Source organism: Urocitellus parryii, chromosome 14 (genome assembly GCF_045843805.1).
Source record: "Urocitellus parryii isolate mUroPar1 chromosome 14, mUroPar1.hap1, whole genome shotgun sequence".
Taxonomy (NCBI): domain Eukaryota; kingdom Metazoa; phylum Chordata; class Mammalia; order Rodentia; family Sciuridae; genus Urocitellus; species Urocitellus parryii.
The window spans coordinates 52,139,907-52,165,902 of NC_135544.1; the positions used below are offsets into that span (position 1 = coordinate 52,139,907).

The 25,996-nt window shown below is 54.5% G+C and overlaps 1 protein-coding gene across 6 annotated transcripts; it reads right to left on the minus strand.

Annotated features, from left to right (window-relative positions):
- Positions 1–1,130: 1,130 nt before the first annotated feature.
- Positions 1,131–25,996, minus strand: Sorbs3 (sorbin and SH3 domain containing 3). Of its 6 annotated transcripts, none has more exons than XM_077792425.1 (22): positions 25,955–25,996; positions 24,920–25,070; positions 20,380–20,536; positions 20,001–20,118; positions 18,558–18,751; positions 17,811–17,874; positions 15,081–15,119; positions 14,553–14,649; positions 12,834–12,924; positions 12,547–12,639; positions 12,397–12,450; positions 11,209–11,298; positions 10,700–10,746; positions 10,007–10,200; positions 9,826–9,878; positions 9,682–9,728; positions 9,392–9,506; positions 6,797–6,922; positions 4,834–5,145; positions 4,042–4,145; positions 3,664–3,770; positions 1,131–1,929 (listed from the first exon to the last, which is right to left on the minus strand). In XM_077792425.1, the coding sequence occupies exons 2-22, from the start codon at positions 25,024–25,026 to the stop codon at positions 1,868–1,870; spliced, it is 2,271 nt and encodes a 756-aa protein (XP_077648551.1). In that variant the 5' UTR covers positions 25,027–25,070; positions 25,955–25,996; the 3' UTR covers positions 1,131–1,867. The 6 variants fall into 6 exon arrangements, with proteins under 6 accessions (XP_077648551.1, XP_077648554.1, XP_077648552.1 ...); XM_077792428.1 differs by lacking the exon at positions 25,955–25,996 and adding an exon at positions 25,760–25,932 and having other exon boundaries at positions 10,058–10,200; positions 20,001–20,073; XM_077792426.1 differs by lacking the exon at positions 25,955–25,996 and adding an exon at positions 25,760–25,932 and having other exon boundaries at positions 20,001–20,073.

A 25,996-nucleotide genomic window follows, 5' to 3' on the forward strand; every position in this document is an offset into this window, starting at 1 on the left:
AGGTAAGTGTTGGGTGGAGGAAATGGATGGAGAGCAAGCTGCCCCACCCAGGCTTAAGCAACCTGCAGGGCCAGGCCACTGCCCTGTGGGCCCAGGCCCTCCCCTCTGTCCTGACAAAACCAGGCATCTCCACCCTTCACTTCAGCCACCAGCTTTCCCCACCCTGGGGTGGGGGCATCTTAAATGACAGACCAGAACATAAAAGCAGCCTGAACCTGGGCCACCCCAAGGCAGTCCCTGAATTCCTGGGTGACCCACCTCAGAACCTCTGGAAAAGCATTACCTGGGCATTACATCAATTGTGCCAGCATTTAAGACTGATGTGCCCCAGACACCTGACAATCTCAGAGCCTCAGTCTCTCCTGTAAAAAGGAAGCATGAGGGCTGGGGCTGGGACTCAGTGGCAGAGCGCTTGCCTAGCGTGTGTGAGGCACTGGGTTTCATCCTTAGCACCATATAAAAATAAAATAAAAAAGCTCCACCGACAACTAAAAAATACATATAAAAAAGGAATCGTGACCTGCCAGCTATTATGCTTACAGCACTCCCTGATCCACTCTCAGCAGCAGCTCAAGAATGGAACTTTCCTTTCTTGGAGGAGCAGTTAGACCAGGGCTGTGCCATCATTGATGGTCCCCAGGAGCCACCCAGCCTCAGGACTCTAAAACTGAGGACAAAAAGAGTTGCTTTGCCTGGCTGTGCCCCACCACTCCCAGCTTCCTGAAACCAATTGCTCAAAAACTTGATCCCAAAGAATAAACACACAAGGGCATCAGTGTGGAAATGGAGTGCACAGAAGGAAAACATTAGCAGAACAGTTAGAATGTCATCTAGTCCAGCAACCCCACAGTGGCCATTCCAGAATCAAAACAGTCTACAAACAAGGCCACATTCAGTTCCTGGCTCTGGCGACTTCCACAGACCTTGTCCTGGCCCCTGTGACGTTGGTTCTCAGCACTTCTTGTCAATCAGCTGCCCAGTCCTGGGGGCTGCCCATCCCCCACACCCTGAGGGCTGAGAACTCACGCACACCTACCTGCACAGCCCATTGCAGAAGGAATCCACACAATCCCAAGCAGGAGGCCTCTCCCACCCCAGAGGAAAAAGACTCAAGAGACAAGGGCCCTGGTATCCAGATTTATTTTACATCATCTTCCAGAGGGACTTTGAACATGGAGGAGAGCTGGGAGGCAAGAGCGCAGCAAAGTCTCCCTGTGGATTGTCTGGGAGAAGCCAGTGGTGCTGGAAACAGTGGCCACAGGAGGATGTGCAGAACCCAGGCCCAGACCTCGCAGCCTCTGGGAAGCAGAGGCCTTGAGGCGAGACCTCTCGCTAGTGCTTGAAGGCTAAGAAGGGGCTGCATCTGTCCCCCACCTCGCTCCCAGGCCCAGCTGGAGGCCATAAGGCAAAGGGGCAGCAGGCTAGCTGGCGAGAAAGGGGAGGAAGTCCTGCAGGCGCTGGAGGCCTTTGGTCTGCATCAGGTTAGGAGGCTGGTCCTTGTTAGAGGAACCCCAAGGGGGTGAAGCCCGGAGCCGGTCCCTGTTAGAGGAAAGGCAATGGCGGGTGGGGGTGGGAGGCTAGGAGTCTGGTCTTAATAAGGCCTGGAAACAGTCTCCACTTCAAAGCAGACCTCTGTATTTGGGGAGCGGGGGTGGGGGTGAAGGGGCTTTCAGAGGAATGCCTGTGAGTTGTGGGTGGGAATCAGTCCATGGGGCTTTGAAGGGGCTCCAAGGGAAGGCTGCTGGGGTCTCTGCAGATGCTGGGAGAGCAGGTCTGGAGGAAGATGATGTGGGGACCCTACTCCCTCCTGTAAGTGCTACTGCTCCCCACCCCATCCTGGCTGGCTCCAAGTTGCCATGGAGACCACTCACACCGGGGCTACATAATTTCCAGGGAATGTCCCAAATTTCTGGGTCCTCCGGGAGACACCTGAAAGAGGAAAGACAGAAAGAGCATCCCCCAGGCTCCTTCATGTAACAGCAAATGTAGGGGTGAGGGACGGGTCCCCTGCTGGCAGGGCCCAGAACTGCAGGGAGAGTCCCAGGGAGGCGTGGAATTGGTTTGCCTTCCTCATTCCTGCCCCCTAGTGGCAGAAGCTTAGGTGGGCGAAACTACACTCCCTAAATTCCACAATCAAAGAATCGGAGCAATTAACAAACGTGCACAGCTTTGCACAGAGCACTGCATACTCCACTGTTCTTCCGGGAAGCCGCAGGATGAATCACAGAACTTATATTGGGAGGAAACGCTCTGGTTTAGTATGGCACCCGCGTTTCAGAGATGGGCAGGTAGGGCCCAAGAGAAGGTCCAGGGAATTAATTCCCCCAAACCACTTGGCTGCTTAGGAATAGAGTTGGGACTGTCATCTAGGTCTCTGGTCTGCTGCAGTCTCAAGGAATCCTGTGTTCTGGGGTGAAAGTGGGATGCTAGAAACACAGGAGTACAGAAAGAAGTGAAAGGTACCCCAGAACTTGGGTGGACTCCCTTCCAGGCTGCCATCTGGACTTCCTGCCTCCTGAACTCTTGCTCCACCCAGAGTGCCTTGTTTTCCCATCAGCCTCCCCAAGTCAGTCCCCTGCCCATCCAGGCCCCGCTTCCTCCAGGACACCTCCCTGGCCTGCACTGTCCAAACATGACCACAGCTGCAGGTGGCAATAAGCACGTAAAATGTGCAGGTGCCACTCAAGAACTTTTTTATTTTCTTTCATTTCAACTAATTTAAACCCAAGCGGCTACACGTGGCTAGTGGCTGCCACACAGACAGAGCAGGTGCAAGCCATTCCTCTGGAGCACTGTGGCTTACACCACAAGAGCGCTGCTTTTTCTTCTTGACTATAGAAATGTGTAAAATCTTGTTAGTCGTGTTTAAAAAAAATAACTCAAAAGCATAAGTGTACAGAGTAAAATGAGAATGTGCTCAAGCCATCTCTCAGCAGAGAAGGACTCCTAACAAGTTAGTGCTTAATAATCCTGGGTGTCAGAAGCTTGGTCAGCACTGAGGTATCGGGATTCAGATCAGAAAGCGCAACCTGCCTAGTCAAGGGACTACACCCATGCCCCCCCCCCCAGGTAGTCCCCTAACCCTTTGGCTCCAGAGCCCATTTAGTGCAGGGGGTGGGGGGTGATTCTGGCTCTTCACTCTACTTGGCCCATACTTTGAAGCTGAGGCCTGGGGGGCAGGTCACTTTGAACCAGGCCAGAGCCAATTGAGGTTTCTTATATTATCCTCTGCCTGAACTGCCCTGGGACAGTTACTCCTTCCTCTCCTGAGGCTGGAGGAGCAGGCTGGGGCAGGGAGGTGGGGAATATGCCCCTGTGTGAGACCTGGTCCCCACCACCAGCCCTCCCCAGGAGTCTGCATGCCGTGAGAAGGAGCAGGGGCCGGGGCAGACACCTGCCCTGAGCAGACAGTGGCCTGTCGACGGTCCTGCACCGGGACCAGTTTCCTTTGGCCTCATCCCTCCTCAGGGCACCAGGAAGGCAGCTCAAAGAACACTGGCTTTGGGAAAGCTCCGGAGTCAGGTCAGATGCTGAGTGGAGGTGCTCAGGCCAAGCATCTTTGCTGAACCGGCGTGGACAGGCAGCAACAGCCCACAAATGCCCCTGGGGACCCGGAGACACCTTTTGTGGCCAGTCCCCAGCCCATTCCCCAGACCCACATACCCACAAACCAGCCATCATCACACTGCTGCATGACATCCACTCGGTCCCCCTCACGCAGCTCCAGCTCATCCTCATTCTGGGGCCTGTACTGGTACATGGCCCGGTACCTGCAGGAGACATCACTATGGCAGCCAGAGACTTCACCCCTTTGTCCCAGACCAGGTGGGCGGTTCTACCAGGAGTTGCCACTTCCTGAGTTTCCCAAGGCCCCTCGAGCTCTCCTGCCTTGCCCCCAAATCACCTATAAACTTTGCAAGGACAAGCCCCACCTAGTACAAGTTTCCCAAAGGTGGGGAAGGGTGAGGTATGGGTCAGTGTGCTCGGCACTGCCTGTTGGTGATCCCCACCCCTGGCCAAGAGCCCTCAGATGGTACTCACGGAGTCCAGTGTATCTGCATGGTGTTGGGGGAGGAGGCTCCCATGTCCAGGGGACGGCTGGACCCTCGAGAGTGGGACAGGGATGGCCCAGAGGTGCTGAGATTCTGGGGATCCACAGGAGGAAAGAAGGGTTCCAGAGAGGAAGAATGAGGGAAGAGAAATGGGTGGCCCGCCTCCCTGTTGAGCATCGTCCACACTGCCTCAGGTTGTCCCCCAAGTCCCCTGGTCCAGGTGGGGTCAGAGACTGGATTTTCAGGTGCCAGCATGGACAAAGCTGGGACCTAGGCAGAGTCCCTGCTCGTTATGTGTGCTCAGCCCCTGGCGAGTGGATGCACATGGGAGCCAGCACAGCCAGGAGCATGCCAGCTCAGGAGTGGCGCTGTCTTGCCCTGCAGCTAAGAGAAACCTCAGCCCACATCTCCCCTACCACCCACCACAGTGGGATCATTACCCCGCTTCACAGGGGGAAAACCCAAACCCACAGAGCACAAGTCACCTGCCCAGGTCACACAGCAGGCAAATGACAGAGCTCTGACTCCCTGCACCTCCTTCCCAGAGATGAACACTGGCATCAGGACAGAGTGGTCTGGTGTGACACAGTGGGTGGCTTTGGGGGACCTACCTAGAACTGGCTGGTTGCCCTCGTTTCCCTGGGCTGGAGCTCACGGGCCACCCTTAACTTAAGGGGCCTGGAGTTCCCAAGGTGGGAGTGGGGCTGCAATGCTAGGTTTGGCCCAGCTGCCTCACTCCCAGTGTCAGATGGGGGACAGGGTGGGGGACAGGCCACCTCACCTGGGTCTGGGGTCTGGACTCCTGGATGGGGAAGGAGAAGCCGGTGCGGCGGGGGGAGGTCCGGCCCCCCCAGTCGGTGGGGTCAGCTGGGTTGCACGGTACGGAGGGAGAGGTGGGGTGCCGGGCCAGATGGGCAGTGGTGGTCAGGCGGGGAGATGCAGGGAGCTGGGAGCTGTCTTCACAGACCCGGAGCCGGGGCTCGCGGGACACCTGCACGTAGCTAGCAGGGAAGATGCCCTGGCGCCCCGTGCCTGAGATGCGCCCCTCGTACCAGTTCTCGTTCACCTTGCGGATCAGGCAGATGCGCTCCCCCTGGGGGACAGGGAGGAGTCAGTGTCCCCAGGGTCCACCTGACATGCACCCGAGGATGCTTACCTGAGCCGCATCATTCAAGACTAACACCCGGAACACAGCACAGACCAGACTCGGAGGGGGTCAGCAGGTCATCCGAGATCCCACAGATAGAAGAACAGAACGGGAGCCAAACCCACACCCCCCGGGGGAGCAAGCAGAAGTCCAAGCTCTTCCTCCATCGGGCAGCACTGGGCTCCAGTCAGGGCCTGCCTCCTTGGGAAGCACATCTGGCTTAAGTGTCCCCCCTCCACACACTGAGCTCAGAGCACTGTCCCCTCCTAGAGCTCCAATCATAGGGGAGCCTGTGACCGATTACACAGATGCAAACCTGGCTCTGCCAAGCTGTGTGGCCTTGGGCAAGCCGATTTGCCTCTCTGAGCCTCAACTCCTCGTGTGTTCAGTGGGGTAAACATGCTGCTGCTGTGAGATGCAAGAACACTTACAAGAAGCACTGGACAGGTGTTAGCCACCACTGCCACGGCTCAGTCCTGTCCCTGCCTCACCCTCTGGGTAATCCTGTCATGAGTGCATCAGAAAACAACCCCCTCAGAGCAGGTGGTTTCCTGCAGCCCCCAGGCGGACAGGGTTAGAGCCCCACCACCTTGGTGGGCTGTCCCCAGGGAGGATGGGCCCCAGCCCTCAGCTTACCTACCCTCTGTCCCCTCCCCTCCCCATGCGGCCCCTCCTTTCCTCTCTGTGCCTGGGGCTGGCTGGCTGGGTGGCACTGACTACAGGTACTGATGGCCTCTGCCCCCCAAAAATACCAACCAAAGGGAGACCAGGCCTTGCTTTCCAGGACAGCATTTTTCAGACTTTTTTTTTTTTTTTTTTAAACCACAGTCCACATTTTAAAAATGTCTTTTTAGGGGCTACAGTTATGGCTTAGTGGTAGAACACTCGCTGAGCACGTGTGAGGCCCTGGATTCGATCCTTGGCTCCACATAAATAAGGGTATTGTGTCCACCTCCAACTAAAACATATATATTTTTAAAATGTCTTTTTATTCACACCCACAGCTGCCTATAGTTGGGAACATACCCTTTCTTTCTCCACACAGTGCAGTCTAATATTTCTATCTATTCCTTTAAAAATGCAGATTATAGCCAGGCCTGGTGACAGGAGCCTATAATCTCAGCCACTCTAGAGGCTGAGGCAGGGGGACAGCAAGTTCCAGTCTGCCTCAGCAACCTGGGGAGACCCCATCTCAAAAGAGAAAATACCAAGGGCCAGAAATATGATTTAGTGGTTGAACGTTCTTCCCCAGTACAGAAAGAAGGAAAGAAGAAAGTGGAGATTCTGATCCTCGTCATCTATCAACATGCAGTTGAAAAACACACTTCTAGAAGTTTATAACAATCTTTTAAAAATGGATTAAATTAAGGGGAACAAAATTCTAAGAGTTTTGGAAAAACGTGAAATACGGGGTGCAGATGGGTGTGCCTGACTAAATAAAACCTTTTAGGGTTTGGGCTGGAGATGTGGTTCAGTGGTACAGGGCTTGCTTAGCATGCATGAGGCCCTGGGTTCAATCTCCAGCATTGGGGGAAAAAAGAGTTTATCTGTCTTCATCTGTCCCCACCCCACCCCACTTCTTCCCTCTTGGTCCCACCTTGCGGAAGGATAGCTCCACCTCCAGGTCTCCCTTGAAGTTGTACTGGGCCACAGCTTCTCCGTACTCCACCACCTGGTAGGTGGGGGGTTTGATGGGCTTGGGGATCTCATCTGCAGGCAGCACCTGTGGAAAGAAAGGTAATGAGAAAGATCTGGCCCGGCATCTACTGGGTGTACCCCTGGGGCTGATGGGAGGGCGAGGCACCAAAAAGAAGGTGGTAACACGCAAGAGCTGCCCTGGACAGAGAGAAGACATTGGCTGTGGACACTGACCCCAGACAGAAGCCCCAGGGGTGGCCAGGGTGAGCCAGCCAAGCAGGTGAGGGGGTTAGTCCAAGAAGGCTTCCTTGAAGAATTTCCAACAGAGGTCTGTGGAGGAAGCGTTAGTGGAGGGGGTATGACAAGTGCCAGGTGTAAGATAGGCCAGTTGGAAAGCGAGGCTGGACTGCAGAAGGAAATGGAGTGTTTGGAGTTGTAGGGAACAGATGACAACCTCTTTGAAAACTGAGGATTTAACTTTTTACCACTAATGGGAACCAGGTGTTCCTTGGTTCAAGTGTCTCGGTTCCCCCTCCCTTTCTACCCCATCAGGTGCCCAGAATCCCCATGCGGCCTTTGCTTCACCCTACTCATAAAAGTCAAGAAGCCATCTGGGCATAGGTTGGTGGTACAACCTATGATCCTAATGACCTGGGAGGCTGAGGCAGGAGGATCACAAGTTTGAGGCCAGCCTCAGTAACTTATAGAGACCCTGTCTCAAAATAAAATAAGAAGAGCTAGAATTGTAGGTCAGTAGTAAGAGTGCCCCTGGGTTCAATCCCCAATACTGGAAAAAAAAAATCAAGAAGCTAATCAACAATTTCACACTAAGACATAAATAATTGGGGGGATGGAATATTGTATACACTTGTGAAATTTCAGGATCAGAGAAGTTAACCTGTAGGTAGGGGATGCCTTATGATGGCTATCAAATCAAGAACCTGAATGAAATAACAATCCAACCCATGAGTCAAAGAGGAAGTCACAAAAGGAAATGATAAAATAGTTCAAGTTGAAAAAAAAAATTTAAATGGTCAGATGCAGCTAAAGCAGTATTTAAAGGAAAAGTTATAACATCAAATATTCATATCAGGAAAAGTTTCAAATCAACAACATAAACTAAGAAATTACAAAGGTTAGAGCAAATTAAACCTTGTTATTATATATTATTAAAATAAGTAAAAAGACAGAAATAGACGGGCGTGGTGACACAGGCCTGTAACCCCAGTGGTTCGGGAGGCTGAGGCAGGAGAATCACAAATTCAAAATCAGTGTCAGCAACTTAGAGAAGTACTTATCAACTCAGCGAGACCATGTCTCTAATAAAATATTTTTAAAAGGGCTAGGGATGTGGCTCAGTGGTTGAGCACCCCTGAGTTTAATTCCCAGTAGCAAAAAGAAAAAGAAAAAAAAAAGAAAAAGGAAAAAATAATAAAAAAGCATAAATCAATAAAATTAGAAACAAAACCAATAGAGAAAAATTAATGAAATAAGTTCTTTAAAAGGATCAAGAAAATAAATAAAAGGCTGGAACTGAAGCTCAGGGCTGGAATGCTTGCCTCACACATGAGGCACTGGGTTCAATCCACAGCACCACATAAAAATTTAAAAAAAAAGTAAGGGCACTGCGTCCATCTACAACTAAAAATATTTTTAAAAGAAAATAAAAATAAATAAATCTCTAACCAGAAGAAAACATAAATTGTCAATATTGGTCATTAGAGGGAGGTCATCACTACAGATTTTACTGACATTAAAAGGATACTAAAGGCTTGGTGCAGTGGCACACACCTGTAATCCCAGCAGCTTGGGAAGCTGAGGCAGGAGGATTGTAGTTCAAAGCCAAGTTCAGCAATTTATCAAAGCCCTAAGCAACTTAGCGAGACCCTGTCTCAAAAAGCTAAAAGGGAAAGCGAAAAGGGTTGGGGATGTGGCTCAGTGGTTAAGCACCCTGTGTTCAATCCATAAACAAAAAAAAAAAAAAAAAAAAAGATACTAAGGGAATAATATGAACAACTTTATGCCAATAACTTGACATTCCTCAAAAGACACAAATACCAAAGATAACTTATAGGCCTCTAGTAAGACCTGTCCCTGGAATGGAAAGATCACATTCAGATTCTAATCTTCTACTTTGTAATTTGTCGCTGAGCCCTATCAGTAAAATGGGGATTATCTGTCACTCCCCAGGCAGTGAGGAACAAAGGAGGTAATATATCTGAAAGAGGTAATGCATTTATATATAGCTCATAAATGGCCACACACTTCCAATTCTTGCTGGTTGCAATTAGGAGAGGGATTCTGAATGGTGGAAGTCCAAGACACTGATAGGGCTGTGGCTTCTGGTTGAGTAGCTGGACTACTTGGTCTCCCCTGGGCTGGCTCCACCCTCATTTAGCAACCCTTTCCTGGGTGAACGCAGAGCATCCAGCCAGGCTGGTGGTGGTGGGGGGCATTTGTGCCCCTCACAGTTTTACATATTAGGAAACCAGGTTTTTTCCAGCCCTGGGCCCTCCCAGCCTGGCTCCTACTTGCACCTGTTCCTCCCACTCACCTCCACATAATTAGCAGGGAAGATACCCAGTCGGCCATGGTGTTCCCCCTCCAGCCAGTTCTTGTCCACCTCCTTATGGATATAGACAATGTCACCCTTCTGCAGAGTCAGCTCCCTGCAGGCCAGAGTAGAAATGTCACAGCAAGCTGGGCCTCCTTTTCCTCAGACCCTGCCGAGTACCCCAGGTCCCTTCCACCCTCTGGAGATGCATACTGAAAGCCCTGTCTCCCACCCAATAGTGTAGAGACTACCCAAAGTGGAAGGGAAAAGGTTGAGAAAAAGCCACTTACTTGGGGGACTGTGCCTGGAAGTCAAACTTGAGCCGGGCAGCCTTTCTCTGGGCAGGGGAAGAGAACAGTGGGCTACCTCAGTCAGGCAGGAAACCTGCTCCATGCACCTCCTCCTGCACCCTGACCCTGATGCACCCTCCTTACCTTCTTCTCTTCCTTTCTGGCTGGGCTGCAGCCTCGTTGGGAGGCACTAGGGTCTGTGGAGAAGCACCACCTCAACTTGGGGAGGTCATATCTGGGGGGGTGTCTGGGTTGGGATGGGTTATGCTCCCTCCACCCAGGACAGACACCGAGAAGCAAGGGGCTCTGTGATCTCCCTGCCTACCTGCATATCTGGTAGGTGCACATCTAGGTAATGGGGCCGCGGGGTCCTTACCTCGGGCTGAGGAAGGGTAGACAAAATCTCTCCGACCTAGAAAGGGGCTTCCTCCTCCATCCGCCATTCTGTGGGGGCTCAGGGGTTGGGTGGGACCCAGGTAAGGTGCATGCGGGGCGCTGAAGTTCCAGGCTGAGGCCGGGCTACACCGACACACAGAGTGAGCACCGGTTTGGGACTCCCCTCCAGACTTCCCTGATCTCCCAAATCTTCCCGCCACCCCCACCCGGGCCACCTCCTCCCAAGGCGTCTCCCAGGTCCCGAGTTCTCAACAGGATGTCCTACTTCCCTTGCAGCCACGGCCGGGAAAGGGTGAGGCCTTGGGCAGGGAGAGGCCGGAGACGGCCGGTGGCGACAGTGTGCGTGGGAAGTGGGGGTCCCACCGCCGCCACCCAAGTCCCCGGGTCGGGCAAGTGGCCCTCGGGACGCTGGAGGACGGCCCCTGCAGAGAGCGGCGGTCCCTCCCGGCCACTTTCCCACTCTCCAGGCCCCTCCTCCGCGCACTCCCCCGGGTCCGCGCGCGTCCCCCGCACTGGGCCGGGCCAGCGCCCCCGCGCCGCCGCCCCGCCCGCGCCACGTCCGTTCCCGTCCCCGGCCCCGGCCGGGACGGACCCCTCCTCCAGCCCGCGTCTCCGCACTCACCCGACCGGCGGCCGCTGCTCCGGGGCCCGTCGGGGCGCCTGCGCGCTCTGTGCGGGGAGACGGGCGCGATCAGGGCCTGGGGTCCCGGGGCCCAGGCAGCCGAGGCCGCCGCCTCCGGAAAAGTTCGTGGCTCGGGAGGGAAGGAGGGCGGGGAGGGGCGGCGGGACGCGGGGTCCTAGAGTCGGCCGCGCGCGGGAGCCGAGGAGCCGGAGGCGGCGAGCGGCGGAAGAGGGAGGCCGGGCCGGGAAACTAGGGCCGGTACGGGTCGGGGTCCCTGGGGCTGCGCTAGGACGGGGCGGAGTGGGGCGGGGACCCGGGTCCCAGACGACGGGCTGACGTGGAGTGGGCCAGGAAGGTTCCTAGGGGTCACTTGGAAAGTCAACGCCCTGAATAAGCAACAGGCTGAAGTTGCCCAAGGTGGCCGCAGCCAGAGTGCCCGCCCGTCCTCCACCCAGTCCCCGCCCCAGTGGCCACTGGCATCCCCCAGGAGGACCCCAGGAGACCAGTACCTTGGGGGACGCAGGCAGCCGGGTCTCAATCGCCCGCAGGTCCTTGTCCAGCTCAGCGCTCAGCTTGGCTAGCTCTCTCTCCAGCAGGACCTGGGGGTGGGGAAGGCTTAGGCAGTGGGGGGAGGGGTGGGAGGAGAGTAGCACAGTGTGCGTGAGTGTGTGTAGTGGGGCTGCTCAGAGGTCAGATGGGAGCAGCAGGGCAGGTCACACCGTGCTTGGGTCAAGGGCATGCCTCAGCCAGTGTCTGCTGTGGCTTGGGAGGGGTGTGGCTCCGGGTATATGGGAGGGCATTCCTGCCCCCTTTGCGCCTGCACTTCAGGGTGCTAAGATGGTAGTACTTCCTGATGGCACCTCCCTACCTTTTTAATTTTTATTTATTTATTTAATTTTTGCCATGTCAAGTCTCTGGTCAAGAGCCTGTGAGGTCCATGCCATCGTTTTCTATGGCTTTCCATGGTCTGGCTTCACTGTACCGATCCAGCCTTCCCCCTCAGTGCCCACTCTAGTAGACCAATTACACATGCACTCACACACATATGCATATTCCCCTCCTCCATACTTTCCACTTCAAGTCTCTGCTTACATTCATATATGTCTCCCCTAAGCAGCTCTCTTTTGGCTTGGCCAAGCTCTCTGATCTCCCTTTGCCCCTACTGAGGACCTAACCCAGCTAGATAAGTACTTTATTACTGAGCCCCATCCCCAGACCACCCTTTGATCTTTTTAGAGCTGAGTTTTAGTGCTTGGCATGATGGATGCCTGTAATCCCAGTGTCTTGGGAGACTGAGGCAGGAGGATCACAAGTTTGAGGACAGCCTCTGCAACTTAGGCCCTAAACAACTTCATGAGAAACTGTCTCAAAAAAATTAAAAGGGCTGGAGATGTAGCTCAGTGATAAAACACTGTACAAAAACAAAACAAAACAAACAACAACAACAACAACAAAAAAAATCCCTCAGTTCTGTGTCCAAGAATACTTCCTGGTAACTCCAGTCCATACTGGACACTCCCTCCTCTGCTCTTGCTTTGGTCAACACATGTTTATTGAGTACCTACTGTACACCAGGCACTGACCTGGGTGCTGTATGAGAGCGGAGAGTGTCTGGGCCTTTGGTCCATGACTTTTGCCCATGGTCATTGGGGCCCATATGACCCAGAATCTCTCTCCAGCCCCGATGCAACACTTACCTCGATGCGCTGCGAGGGTTTGTCAACAGGGTCATCCACCAGCGGTTTCTTGGGCTGAAGGATGGGAAGGGGAGTCAGGGGGTGAATGCACTTTCCAAATGCTCAAGCCGGGGGGTGCATCCACACCCAGAGGACCTGGTCCATACTCACCTTCTGCCCAGTCTCTAGTTCCTGCAGAAACTGGTTCCAAGAATCTTCTGTCCAGACATTTTCTGCTTTCTCTCGGCGTCTTTCTCTCGGCACCTGCACAGATGTGGATAGCCATTACCTTGAGTAGAGGGGCACTGGGGCTCTACCCAGGCTCAAAAGCAGGCTCTCAGGCCCTGCCCTGTCCTGTACCTATCCGCCCTCCTAAAGATTCAAGCTGTGAATTTCAGCAGAGAGACCTGGCCAGACCATGCCGCTGGGGTGAAAGGGGAGCATACTGGATGAGCTACCTGATGTGGGGGCTGGAGCTCTGAGGGCAGTTCTCCAGGATTATAGGTGAAGGTGCTTCTGGGTAACTCTTCAGAGTGGTCCCAGCTTCTCCTAAAGAAAGGGAAGAACATCAGTCTCCTTTTAGGGAAACTGAGGCACAAGTGAGAACACAGCCCTGGGAGAAGGTGTAGCATCACTTCTTTCTATTCCGGCCCCATCTGGCCAAGGGGCCTCTGCTGTCTCTGCCTGCCCCTCTTCCTTACTGCAGAAGCAGTGTTAAATAGTGCCAAGTGTGCAAGCTCCAAGTGCAAATCCCAGCTCCATCACCTTTTGGTAAGTTGTATGGAGCCTCAGGTGCAGCACCTGTGAAGTGGGAGTGATTGGGTAAGGGAATTCATACCAGGTGCTCAGGAGAAGGCCAGACATACACCTCTGCTGCAGGGCAGCTGGGCTTTTCCCATGGGCCTTAGGTATCCTGCATTTGCCCTGGTATATGTCTGTGCAGCTTCCATGAATCTGGTCTTTCCTGCTGCCACAGCTGAGTGGACTTACACACATCCCAAGAGAACAGTCTGCATCCTATTCCAGGAAAAACCTCCTGGAGGTCTGGGCAAGTTATTTCTGTTCCATGGAGGTACTGGTTAGATTCAGTGACCACCCCAGCTACTGAGGCATCCTGCTGTCTTCCCTCCAAGGGTCCTTTCCTGGCTGGCTTTAATGTCCCAGCCTCTGTTTTTAGTTTGAAAGTTTGTACCAAGGAAAACCACTGTATCAAGCTTATCAAATGATGGAATGTCTGCCCGGAGGGTCAGGATTTCTTGGCTATAATTATGATTCTATTCTGATTTTAGGAATAACAAAAATGATCATGAGAATGGAATGTGTCGTGGCTAATCAAAGGAAGCTCTAGTCATAATTGAGCTTGTATATTACTAATGTTTGTGTAGACATGCTGTGTGCCAGTCGTGATGAGGATGCCAATGTGATCTCATTCCGTCCTCACTGAATGGTCCCCGCTTACAAGACACGGACACCCAGGCTCAGAGTGGGTAAGTGGCCAAGGTCACATGGCTAGTAGCAGAGCACTGGCTTCAACCCCAACTCTGGGTCCAATCTGGAGCTCTTCAGTCTCTATTGATGGTGCCCAAGAGCCACAGGCTGGTCATGGCCATGCTAGTGAGCAGGATCCCTCCATGTAAAGGCACAAGAAGCTCTTGGATTTAACTCTGAGAGCAAAGCTCCAGGTTCCCATGGGCCTGAGCAGTCTGCAGAGAGGAAGGCATTTCCTCCCTCCGCTGTCTGCAGTGTGTCTCACAGCTGCATGTGGATGGGAACCTGGGTTCATCCACAATGATTGCTTTTTCTCAGGCTTCAAAGTGGAGGGCCCCAGGACCAAGCTGCCCTCAACAGCTCTATCTGTGGGTGCCTGGGAAACCCCACCAGGCACACATGACCCATGGGTTTTTGCAGGGGATGAGTTCCTCCTGGCCACCGTGAACACAGGGCAGGTGTTCCTGACCAGAAATGGATGCCGGGCCCATTCCTGGCCACCTTTCCCCTTTTATCTTGGATGGATGGAAAAATGTGACAGGATGGCGACAGGACAGAGCCCAGCTGAGGAGCTGACCCCATCCTGCGTGCTCTGAGGCTGTGCTGGACGTGGCCACGAGGGGGCACTGGTCCCTATAGGGAAGCTAAGGCCCACACAACCTCTGGCCCCAGCTCTGCCCCCAGCTCACCCGACAGAAGCTGCTGCAGGGCCCCCTGGCCTGGAGGATGTTCTTTGCGGTGGCCCTGGCTGCTTGGGGTTTGCAGAGGAGTTCCACGAGGAAATCACTGAAGGTGGAAGAAGAAAGGCAGGGGCTGGGGTTGGGTGACCCTGTGAAGCTCCAGCATCCACTTCCTCCCTAGCTTCTGGGTGGCTGGCTCACAGGGGACAGAGATGGTTCTTGAGGCCACTTAATGTGGACTTTTCCCCAAGAGTTTTACAGCTCCAGGGTAGGTGGTATCCCCATTTTACAGATGAGGAAAGGGAGGCAGCCCATTCAGCCAGGGTGTGGCAGAGTGAGGATTCCCAGGATGAGGAAGGAAGCTAAGACTCCCAATTACCACTACACCTCCCAGGGGCTTCGGAGTTTCCCAGAATGAAGTACAAAACCTCTCAGGTTGAACGAAGCCACCTGGGGAGCCCTGGAGTCAAGCTTGGGGCTGCTTTCCCTGCTTCAGGCAGCCGGCCAGGGTGGATGAGCCGGCCCTCACTCCCTCACCTTTGGGTGGGTCCTGGAAGGTCCAGTCAGGCTGCAGGTCTGGGGAGCAAAAAGGACCAGGTCACAGATAGGGCAGAAAGTGGGGATGGGACGCCCTGGCCACTCCCAGCCTCCCGCCAGCCTAGGGCTGAGCGCTGAGTCAGGGCCTGTGGAATGTCCCAGGGAGGGGAGGAATTAGGAGAGCAGCTCTTGGGAGGGCTTGAAATGCCTCTGGCAGGCTTATGGCCTGGGCGAGCTGAGCAGGCAGCCGCCTGGCCCAAACAGTCCTGTCCAGCTTCTCCCTCCGGGTTCCCACACACGCCCTCTCCTGACCTCTGCAGACCTACCCTGGCCATGTCAGGTTGGATTTCCCCATCGCTTTCTGCGTTCTCTTTAAATGCTTTGCTTTCCCCTTGCCCAGACTCACTCTTCTGGGGCTGGGAAGGCCCTGGAAGAGCTACTGACCAGCCTGCCCGCCTTTCCCTCAGCAAACCAAAGTTCCCCTCTCAGGAGCCCACCTTCCGCTGGCTGCTGACTGTTCTGCTTCTCTTCACAGCAAACCTTAACTAGCTGAGGATCACAACCTCCCCGGCTGCCCCTTCTCTAAATAGGCCTTCAGCCCACCACTCCTGCCCCCACCACTCCTGTCCAGGACCCCACTGATGGGGCTGAGGCAGGGGCTCAATGGTGAAGTGCCCCCTGGGTGGTTCATTCCCTGGTACCAAAAAAGAAAAAGTATATGGGAGGAAGGGTAAGTCATAGGCAAACACTATGTCATTTTAGCAGCGATTCAAATCACACCTAAGTAGTGGGTTCAGGCTGGTACGATGCCACTTCATTCAAGGGACTTGAGCATGAGGGGATTTTAGTATCTTCAGGGGGTCCTGGAACCAATCCTTATGGGATACTAAGGAATAATCATTTTTTTAATTTTTATTTTTTAGTTGTAGATGGACACAATACCTTTATTTTATTTATTTATGTGGTGCTGAGAATCGAACCCAGTGTCTCATGCATGCAAGGCAGGTGCTCTACCACTGAGCTCCCCCCCATCCACTGAGGAATAACCATTTTACCCTCTATTCTGGGACTCAGAACCTTGGCTGCACATGAGAATTACCTGGGGAACTTGAAATCAAAATCTCATTTTTCAGTGAGTCCCAGATATTTCTACCTGCATTTTACCTTTCCCCTAAACTACAGTCTTTACTCAACTGCCTACTCGACATCACTCAGATGTGACATGTACCAATTCTGAATGCTGCCGGGCACAGTGGTGCACGCCTGTAATCCCAGCTACTTGGGAGGCTGAGGCAGGAGGATCACAAGTTTAAGACCAGCCTGGGCAACTTATCAAGACCTTGTCTCAAAAAAAAAAAAAAAAAAAAAGGCCCTGCTCAATAAAGGGCCTGGGAATACTGCTCAGAGTAGAGTATCTCTGGGTTCATTCCCTAGTATGGTAAAATTGAATGCCTCTTAAACCTGCTCCTCCTTGAGTTCTCTCTGCTCCTATAAACGGCATCTCTTTCAGCCTGCTCAGTTTTGAATCATTCTCATGCCTCTCTTTCAGGTTGTGTTCAATCCACCAACAAATTCCAATGACTGATTGGGCCAGTGGCACAGGCCTATAATCCCAGTGGCTCAAGAGACTGAGGCAGGAAGATTGTGAGTTCAAAGCCAGCCTCAGGAACTTAGTGGGGGGGATGTTGTTCAGTGATTAAGTGCCCCTGGATTCAATCCCTGGTATAAAAAAAAAAAAATAGTCTAATGACGGTCCCTGGTTGTATTCAGAATCCCCAAAGGATTCTAGCAGGTTCACTGCTCCTGCCCTGGTCTAGGTCTCGTTAAAGCAGGGCTTTCATGGCAGCCATTTCCTTCCCAGCCTTACCAACCAGGGAACTGATCCCCTGCTCCCAACAACTCTTCTGCACCCAGCAGCCTCAGAGAGCCTCTTCAGCCATCACAGTCAGAACATATAACTCTTCTGCTCAGAACCTCTCTCTGGCTCCTGATCTCTTGCACAGTAAAAGCCAAAGTTCTCATAACAAAGCCCAAAGTACCTATGACTTCTCTGGCTCCATCTCCCAACAAAGGCCCCCCACTATGGTCCAAGAGCTCCTTGCTGGTCCCCAACATGCCACGCATGCTTTTCCTTCCAGGTCTTTGGAGTTCCCTCTGCTGGGTGACCTCCTTTATTCCCAGGGCTTTCTGCACCAGGGTCCATTCACAGGGGCCTTCCCTGACCATCCTGGGTGAAGTCACAGCCTTTTTGTACTGGTCACTTCCCTGGCCTTTATTTTTCTCCCTAGCCAGTTCTGCCATATGCCATCTAGAAGGTTCCTGTTTATTGTGTGTCTCCCTTTTAACTTCAGCACCTAGATTAGTGCTCAACACAGTGAAGTGCTCCACAGTCAGGGACTGATTGGATGAGTTGGCCTCATGTCCACTAATGTTGGAATGTCAGCCCTACAGAAAAGTCAAAAGAAGGATTTCAGGGAAGGACTGCCTTCGGGTACCCTCAGAGGACACTGAGGACATCAGTGGCTGCTGGAGGGTTCTCTGGAGGCCACTGCTAGCCCCCAATCCAGGGAGGGGACATGGAGATTCACTTCTTTGCTTAAGGACCACTGACTTTAAAGCCTTGGGGTTAGATAGGTGGAGTAAATCCCTGAGGAGGAAAGTCTCTTTTTCTCTCCTCCCTCCCCAGGCTTTGGATACCAAAATATACTCTGGCAGGAGAGGGTGTCTAACCTGGTATTTTCCGGTGAATCTGCTGGAACATTTTCCGATACCAGTCTCTGGGGCTGTCAACACTCTGGGATCAGAAGATATAAAGTCAGGCCTCTGTGCTCAGCCACCCCCCCTATAGCAAGTCACAAAAGGTTTTCCTTGGTGAGCCCTTTCTCTGGCCCCTGGTGACGGCCCTGTGGGTGGACTAGGGAATCTTCTGTGGTGTCTTTCCAGAGCAATAACTTCAGTAGCATGTCACATATGCAGGGCCTCCATCAGTATATACAACCACGATCCCTACACACTGTGGATTTGGGGTGATTTCCACGTTACCTTTTGCTTTTCTACATTTCTAATGCTTCTAGAAAAAAACATGAAAAATAAAAGTGATAATGGACAGGGGGGAGATGATATTTCCCAAACAGCCCTGGGAGGCAGGAAGGGTATGTTCACACCAGCTTCCTGGTGAAGAAGCATGTTGCCTCAAGATATGGAGGCAGATGGAAGAGGGAGGCTGTGGCAGTGCTGAAGGGGTCCTCAGGTCCTTCAATGCTTGCTGTGCTACGAGGCCTTCCCACTTGTACAACTCAGACTCACAAGGGTGCCCGTAACTTTATGGGGTTCATGATCCCCTGCAACTCATCATGGTTAGATCCCAGCTTAGTCTGGAATGGTCTGGGTACAGCCTTTATTGCCCATCTCTGATTTATCCAAACAATAGAGCTCTTTGTCGGTCCCATCTGTTGGTGACCCCCAGCCCTGACTCACAGATCGGGGGGCAATGGGCATGCCGCTCTCATCCACAGGCCCGATTCCCTCGTACTTGACCCAGCGCTTGTCCCGCTGCTTGTTGTCCTTGGTCCATGTGGCTGACCAGTTCTGGGCATCCTGTGGTGGAGAGGCCTTCGAGTTCTCAGAGGACCAGGGGCCAGGGCCTGGCCAGGTCTGATACCATGCAGGGTCTGTGGGGTATGTGCAGGAGAGCATTAGCTAAAGGCTGGGGCCTCTACCTGACCTTGTTTGTCGCTTAGATCCTCACAGCATTGATCCCTGTGGGTTCAAAGTTTCAACAGCTCCTTGTTTGTTTGAATGGATGACGCAGGCTCTTGATCCCTGGCAGCACCACAGGCTTCTGTTTGTTTTCTTCTTAAAGTGAATTAAAATGGATTTTGTTTTGAGAAATATGTGTCCGCACTCAACCCCTCCTGCTTTCCTGGGGCTGTCTTAAGAGTCTACAGAATGAGGGCTGGGAATCATTACTCAAGAGAATGCTGGGGATGGCTTAGCGGGGGTGTAGCAGAGAAGAGGCTGGGCTCCCAGGGAACAGTCCTGAATTCAGACCCCAGCTCTGCCACCTACTGGCTGTGTGAATTCAGGCACATCAGCAGGCCCTTAGCACCTCAGTTTCCACTTCCGTAAAAGGAGGGTACCGGTGGGAAGGATTCAGTGACATCTACTTTGTGAGGCCGTGCACACACAGCCAAGGACAGCGAAGACAGAAACTTGTTTCCTAGTCATGGTACTGTGTCAATTTCCCCAGGATTTTTAGCCCCTAAGTAGGCAGTGTAGCAGCTAAGGGCTTCAGGGCCAGACAGGCAAGGGTAAGAGTCTCAGCTCTGCCTTGGTTCCTGAACCTAGCTTTGCCAGAATATGGAGGGATTCAATAAGATGAGGCTTGTAAAATGTGTTTGCCTGGCTATGTGCTGCTCTAAGTGTTCAGTGATTACTTGTTGAACGACGGAAGTGCTTTACAATGTCTCCCTCAAGAGAGTGCTCAACAAAGATGCCACCTCCCTCAGGGCAGGCCTACATCCAGAGGTTCCCAGGATCTTGGGGACCCTGGGACCTAGGTGACAGGCTCTCAAACAGCCTCTCCAACCTCCTGCTGGGCTCTGTGAGTAGAGACCTGAACAGCCCAGTCCAGCCATTCCCTGGCCTGCTGACTGCACCCTTGAACCTGCACATTCCCTTCCCCAGGCACGAGGCAGGAGTGGGAGGGAAGGGGTACCTCAGCCTGCTCCCCCACCACAGCAGAGGGAGGGCCCTGATCTGAGCCCGCAGGCCCCTGGGTACCTCATGATCTTGAGACATCCATCCTCCTCTGCTGCCCCTGTCTCTTGACACAGTGGTGCCAAATGGCAGGGTCCAGGGGTTCAGACCCCCCACCTCCCACACAGGGCTCCTGGAGCAGCTTTTTCTGTGCAGACCCACCTGAGAGCTCGGAAGCTTCTCTCCTCTGTGGGATGTAGCCATTGCACACAGTCCTGGGCGCAGGGTCATGGAACTGGAAATTAAGGGTGTTGGAGCCACCATTCCGGATCACAGGCACCTGTAGGAGGGGCCAGGAGCTGCAGCTCAGGGCCCAGAAGGTTCCACAGGAGAAAGGGCGGGATGGCTACTTGGGCACAGCCTGCACCCCACAAAGAGGGTCCAAGGACCAGCCTTGCCTTTCTGTGGGCAGCTCTGCAGCCTCCCCAGAGCTCTCTTCAGACCCTCCCCCCTCCCCCTTCAATTCTCTGCTCCCCTGCCTGACCTGCAGTCCCTAATAACTGGACCCACAATGCACCTGCTTCCTTGCCGTCCCACTCACCCGTGTTCCCCGGGAGGATGACCCTACATGGGCCCGGAGGTGGCCAGGGATGAAGTCATCTAGGCTGAGCTCAGCAGGGAGGTTGCAGGGTGGGCCTTGCATGCTCAGGTCAAGGCTGGATGTCTCCGTGTGTACAGACTGGTCCTCTGCAAGTTCTCTGCAGAGAAGGGAGAAGGAAGGGAAAGGCACTGTCTATAGGCCCCTGGCCGGACCCTGGTGTGGGGGAGGAAGGCCAAACTATGGGAGGAGGTTGGGGCCAGCTGGGTGGGAGCTCAAGGACCCAGGAAACAGGCCACTCCAGGCACCCGCCTGCAGGCTGCCCGTGCCGGCTCCCAGAAGCACAATGGGCCCTTGTTAGGTCTGGGCAGGAGCTCCGGGTGGGATGGGGGATGGGGAGGCCCAGGCAAGGAGGGAGGGAGGGAAGGCTGGCCAGGAGTGGGGCTGTGGGCCTGCTGGCTAGGCCCTCCGGGGCTCTCCTTGCCAGCCCAGTCTGCTCCCCGGAGGGAAGGCACAGGGGATCTGGGGCAGCTGTTGGAGAGGGAGGCACACATGACTTTGTTTCAGTTCCTCTGCCTCCTCCAGGCTCTGTGCAGCATCTGCTTGCCCACAAGCACAAGGAGTCACTTGGGCCTAGGCCAGGGGAGAGGCCCTGACCAACAGCAAGGCCAGCCACCCACTGCCCACTGGGAAGTAGCCAGCAATGCCCTGATCCCTACCAGGGCCCAGGGGAACATTTCCAGGAAGCGGAACCACTCCTGAGCTCAGGGAGAATGGCTCCCTCTGGCCTCCTTCACAGGAGCCCTGGAGACCAGGGCTCAGGTGCCAGTGCTGGTGGGGCGGAGAGGGAAGCAGTGGGTGAGGGCAAAGGTGTGCATGGCCCTGAGTGCTCCTCTGTGCACACACATGCTCCCCTTTGTCCTGCACCTCCAGGCTGTGTTTTGCATGGAGGGTCCTCCCTGAAAGAACTGTGTCCAACTAGCCATGAAAAGCTGAGGTCAGGGGACGGGGGCTGCAGGCACCCAGGAAATGGAGGTACGCAAGAGGGGCTGGGATGTAGCTCAGTGGCAGAGCACTTGCCTAGCAGGTGTCAAGCCCTGGGTTCTATCCCCAGCACTGCAAAACAAACAAAAGGAGGGAGCCCAGAGACAGGTTTAAGAGAACACAGGGAGATCCTGGGTCGAGCTGTCTGAGGGGGCTTTGGTACCCAAAGAGCTCCATGGTCTGGAGTAGGCCCTCTCACCTTTGCTGCTGGATAGGCCAGGAGGGAGCCAACCTCCACCGCCTTATGGACTAGACTGAATCAGGCTTGTACGCACCTGTGGGGTCTGGGGGGCTTTCACCAGGGAGGCAGATGCCTAGAGGCGCCCTGCACTGTGTGTACACAGTGGAATATAGATGCAGTGCTACGATATGGCTCTTGGGGGATATCACTGGGGTCATGTGAGCCTCATGGGGTTTGTGGTTAGAGGGGTGTCAACTGAGTAGCAGTTGGGGGAGTATGCAGCGGACAGTCATATGAGCAGCATAAGAGTTGTGGGGACCCTGGGGGGATTGAAGCTACAAATAGGGGGGCTGTGATTCCTCATCTGTATCCAGTTTCTGCTCAGGTCTGGGGTGGAGGGGGTGACAAGGCTGGGTGGCAGACTATTTCCGGTCTGCATTTATGGGGATTCCTTCTGACATCAGAGTGGCCAACTGGGGACATAGATCTTCATGCCAAGCCCTGACTGGAGAGCTGAGGCTGGGGGAGAGGCAGCTCACCAGCTGGATCCAATTAGGATTCTTACCAAAGCAAAACATGCAGACACACCCCAGTTCCTGCTGCCCAGCCTCCCTTCATAAGAAAAGTGAGGCAGGCAAAGTAAAAGGTCAGAGGCCTGGGGCAGGCTAGTTCCTAGCAGCCACCTCTTCTTGCCCTGCTGACTGCCAGGAGCCAAGTTGCCAGATCAGCATCTGCAGTCCTGACCATCAGCTGACTGAGCCCTCCTCCTCTAGGGTCCCTTCCCACCCTTCCAGCTCAGAGAAGTACCCTCTTGTAGGAGGAGCAGGGCAGGAGGTTCTCCCAACAATATCCGTTCTCAGGGTCTGCTACCCATTGGTGCCCCAATGTGCTCCTTCCCCAAATCTGCTGCACGTGATACACCCCAGCAATATGCAGGGGTAGGTGGTCCTAGTTTTTCTCTTGGCGTCCCAGCCAGGAGACATTAGGAGGTGGAGCATGCTGGGGGAACTGGTCCCCTGCCTAGCTAAGGACAGAGGGTGTTGGAAACTCTGGAGTCCTCCCAGAATTCAGGCAGCCCCCCTCACCCGCGCAGCCAGCACCAAAAGGCTGGAAGTCAGGGCAGACTCCTTCTCTGAGTCCCTGACCTTGGGGACTTGGCCCTATGCTTCCCCAGTTACTTTCCAGCTACAAGTCCACGTGGGCAGGGACAAGTTTTCAAGGCTTTTGCCTTTTCTGGATAGAGGTGGAGGAACTGCTCACAACTCTTCCCACTTCGAGTTTGGGACAGGGACCCTGGGGGAGGGGCTTTGTGCCTTCTGTTAGGCTGGAATCACCCCCAGCTGGGGCCTCGCCTCCTCCCCGCCCCTCTCCTTCCCTGGGACCTACCTTCCCCAGCGAGCAGGTGGCAGGGCCTCAGGGCGCCTGGGTGGGTTGGAGCATCCCTGCCCAGCTCCTTTCTGGCGCGGCCGCGGCGGGCCCTTGGGGAGCGAGGGCAGGGAGAAGCGCGGGCCGTCACGGCCCTCGTGACCGGGTCAGGACGCCGGGGCCAGGCTGGGCGCCCGAGAAGGAAGAAGGAGGCCGAGGGGGCGCGCAGGGAGGCAGGACCGTGCGAGTGGTGCGGCGGGGGAGTTCGGGGCTCGGATCTGCACCGGGGGCCGGCCGGGGTGGGGCGGAGCAGGGGGTCGGCTCCCCTCCCAAGCTCCAGCGGGGCGTGCGAGTGCCCTCCGTCGGGGCGCGCCACAGGGACTCTGTCGGCCCTTCCAGAAGGGGCCGGGCCGGCAAGGAGGCGGCGCCGGGAGGGGCCACCAAGGGTCCCCGGGGAGCCCGCTCGGTTTCCCAGCTGCCTCCCCTGGCCCCCACCACGGGGCTGGCGTCGGGAAGGGGGCGGGCGGGCCAGCGAGGGCCACTCAGAGTTTCCAGCGACATTTCCAGGGTGTGGGAAGCGAGCTGCTGCGCGGCAGAGCCAGGACAGAGGGCAGGAGTGATTAACAAGAACACGCTGAGTCCCAGGGACCGGGTGGAGCTTTCAGCTGATACGCCTCCACCGCCCGGGAGAGGAGGGAGACAGGCCCGCAAGGCTGACAGGCGGGGACCGAGATAAAGGCGCCCCACAGGCAGGGTGGCCCAGGAGCCAAGGCCCCGCCGCCTCTCCGGCTCTTGGGGAGGAGGTTTGTGCACGCATAAGCGCGCGCCCGGAGTGGGCAAAGAAAACTTGCACGCGTGCACTCGCAAATGTGCGGATGCTCACACGTGCAAGCACTGGGAGGAAATCGGCTTCAGGCAGCGGCCCAGGGCATGCCGCGCCCCTAAAGAGGATGAGGGTGGGGTCCCTTGGGTGGGGATGAGGTTAGGAGGGTCTTGATGTTCCCATACACCGTATTTGTTTTGATCTTCCTGCTTCCCGCTGTTCCCGCTACTCTGACTCGAGTCCCCAGAGCCCCGCCTTGTTCCCTCTGGCCCTGGCTTTTCCCTCCTTCCCGCCAAGCTTGTATGTGGGTACAGGGCCTGTTACAAAAACATGAGGGTGCTTCATGACTGTTTACTGACAGTGGAAGTAAAGTCTAGAGTGCATCTAGCCTTTGGCTAACCTCTGGGATCCCCAAATCTCAACCAATCAACCATCAAATAGCTACTGATCTACTTCAGATACTGTTGGGAGTGATCAATAATAATTAGGGAAATATGATAGTATCTATTGGATACCTACTGAGTGTCTAATTAGCACCCAAGGCCACCATGCACTTCAGAGGGTTTTTCAAGTACAGCATTCAGCCCAAAATTTGAAAGGGAATGGAGCAAAGAGGAAGCAATTTCAACCCCTACCTCCCTGACTGCTGTTAGCTCTCTTTTCCCAGTTGGGGTAAAGAGCTATACTGGCAGCATTGGAACAAGATAATATGGGGCTGCTAAGGCTGAGGGGGAGGTCTACAAAGAGGCAGCCAGGGGCTTCCAGTGTCTGCCTGCTGCTGTGTGGTCACAGATCAGCAGCACTGGCAGAAAAGGGACCATCAGGCACAGGTCGCAGAAGCAGATCCTAGGCTTCCAAGAAAGATTTAAAAATGATTATGGGGCTCCAGGTCTGCCATTTGTGAGGTAATTTTACAGAGGCAACTATTGTACTGAGCAGGGGCTGAGCAAGATAACCTTTGAGGTCCCTTTCAATAATATCTGCCTCTCCTGATGAGGATGGGGTGGGTAACAGTGCCCTTAGAAGGTGGCTGCCCTGGGACACTCCTTGAAGGCAGGATACACCCACCCCTTAGCACCAGCCTTTTTCCTCCCTCAGGGATAAATTACCCTTGTCCCGAGATTTCCCACCTGTCAGGGTCCTTAGGTATAAGAAGGGCCACATCACTTTCATTATCTTCCTTGTTCTCCAAACATGGCGAAGCTGAAGATCTTCCAATTCCAGGAATCCTGGCCATATCCCTCACCAGCAGCGAGCTTCTCTATTCTCTAGGGCTCTGACCTGGACTCCAAGATAAATATTTAATGTAGAGGGTGCTGCTGAGCCGCCAAAGGTCCCAACTTCCGGCTTCTCACAGAGGGAGGTGGCAGCCATGGGCAAGGAGCTGGGGACTGGCCACCAGGTCCATCTCTATGGGAATGGGGAGTTAGGTAAACAGCTTTGGAGGAGTACGGGGAAGGCTGCTAGAGACCTTTCCTCAGCTCTGCCTGTCTACTTAGGCTTGGGCCTGTCTGGCCTCAACACCTGACCCTGCAGTTTTGAACCCACCCTGTTCCCTGGGGCTCAGCTGGCCCCACAGAAGACAGGATGGAGCAGAGCATGGTGGTGCAAGCCTGTAATCCCAGCGACTTGGGAGACTGAAGCAGGAGGATCACAAGTTCAAAACCAACCTCAGCAATTTAGGGAGGCCCTGAGCAACTTAGCCAGACCACCCCCCCCCTCCAAAAAAAGAGCTGGGGATGTGGCTCAGTGCTTAAGTGCCCCTGGGTTCAATCCCTGGTACCAAAGTGGTGGTGGGGGGGGGAGATGGAGATTGTTGGGACCCCTGGGCAAGAAAAACAAAGGAAACTTGAACATTTCCTCCTTTTCTGCCCATATTTAGGGAAAATTCCTCTTTGAAAAGTAGATTAAGTAGGAAAGTAGCAAGGTTCTGAGATTCAGCCAAGTATCTCAGGTGTCAGATTTCCTACCTCCCACCCCTGACTTCAGTTCCTTGTGGCTGGTCTGCCTCTGTGGCTGGAACAGCTTCCGGGCCAGGCTGAGCTGGTGAAGGTGTCCCAGATAACAGGCCCTGATCAGCTCCAGGGCAGATTCCTTTCATCCCCTGGGCATGGCCCACTTTCTTGTCTGGGGGGGACTGCCCTCCCTGTGAGCCTGCCACTTACCAACTCTGCTGCTGCCTTTGGTCAGGGGCTGCCTCAGCCTCC

Bases quoted from the DNA above. Each gene is read 5' to 3' on its own strand.
- Sorbs3 (XM_077792425.1), bottom strand. From the start codon at position 25,026: ATGGCCAGGATTCCTGGAATTGGAAGATCTTCAGCTTCGCCATGTTTG. The intron at 17,875-18,557 runs GTGAGTCAGGGC...TTCTGATCCCAG, and splicing joins TGCCCATTGCCCCCCGATCT to AGTGTTGACAGCCCCAGAGA. The intron at 4,146-4,833 runs GTGAGGTGGCCT...GTGGATCCCCAG, and splicing joins AGTCCAGACCCCAGACCCAG to AATCTCAGCACCTCTGGGCC.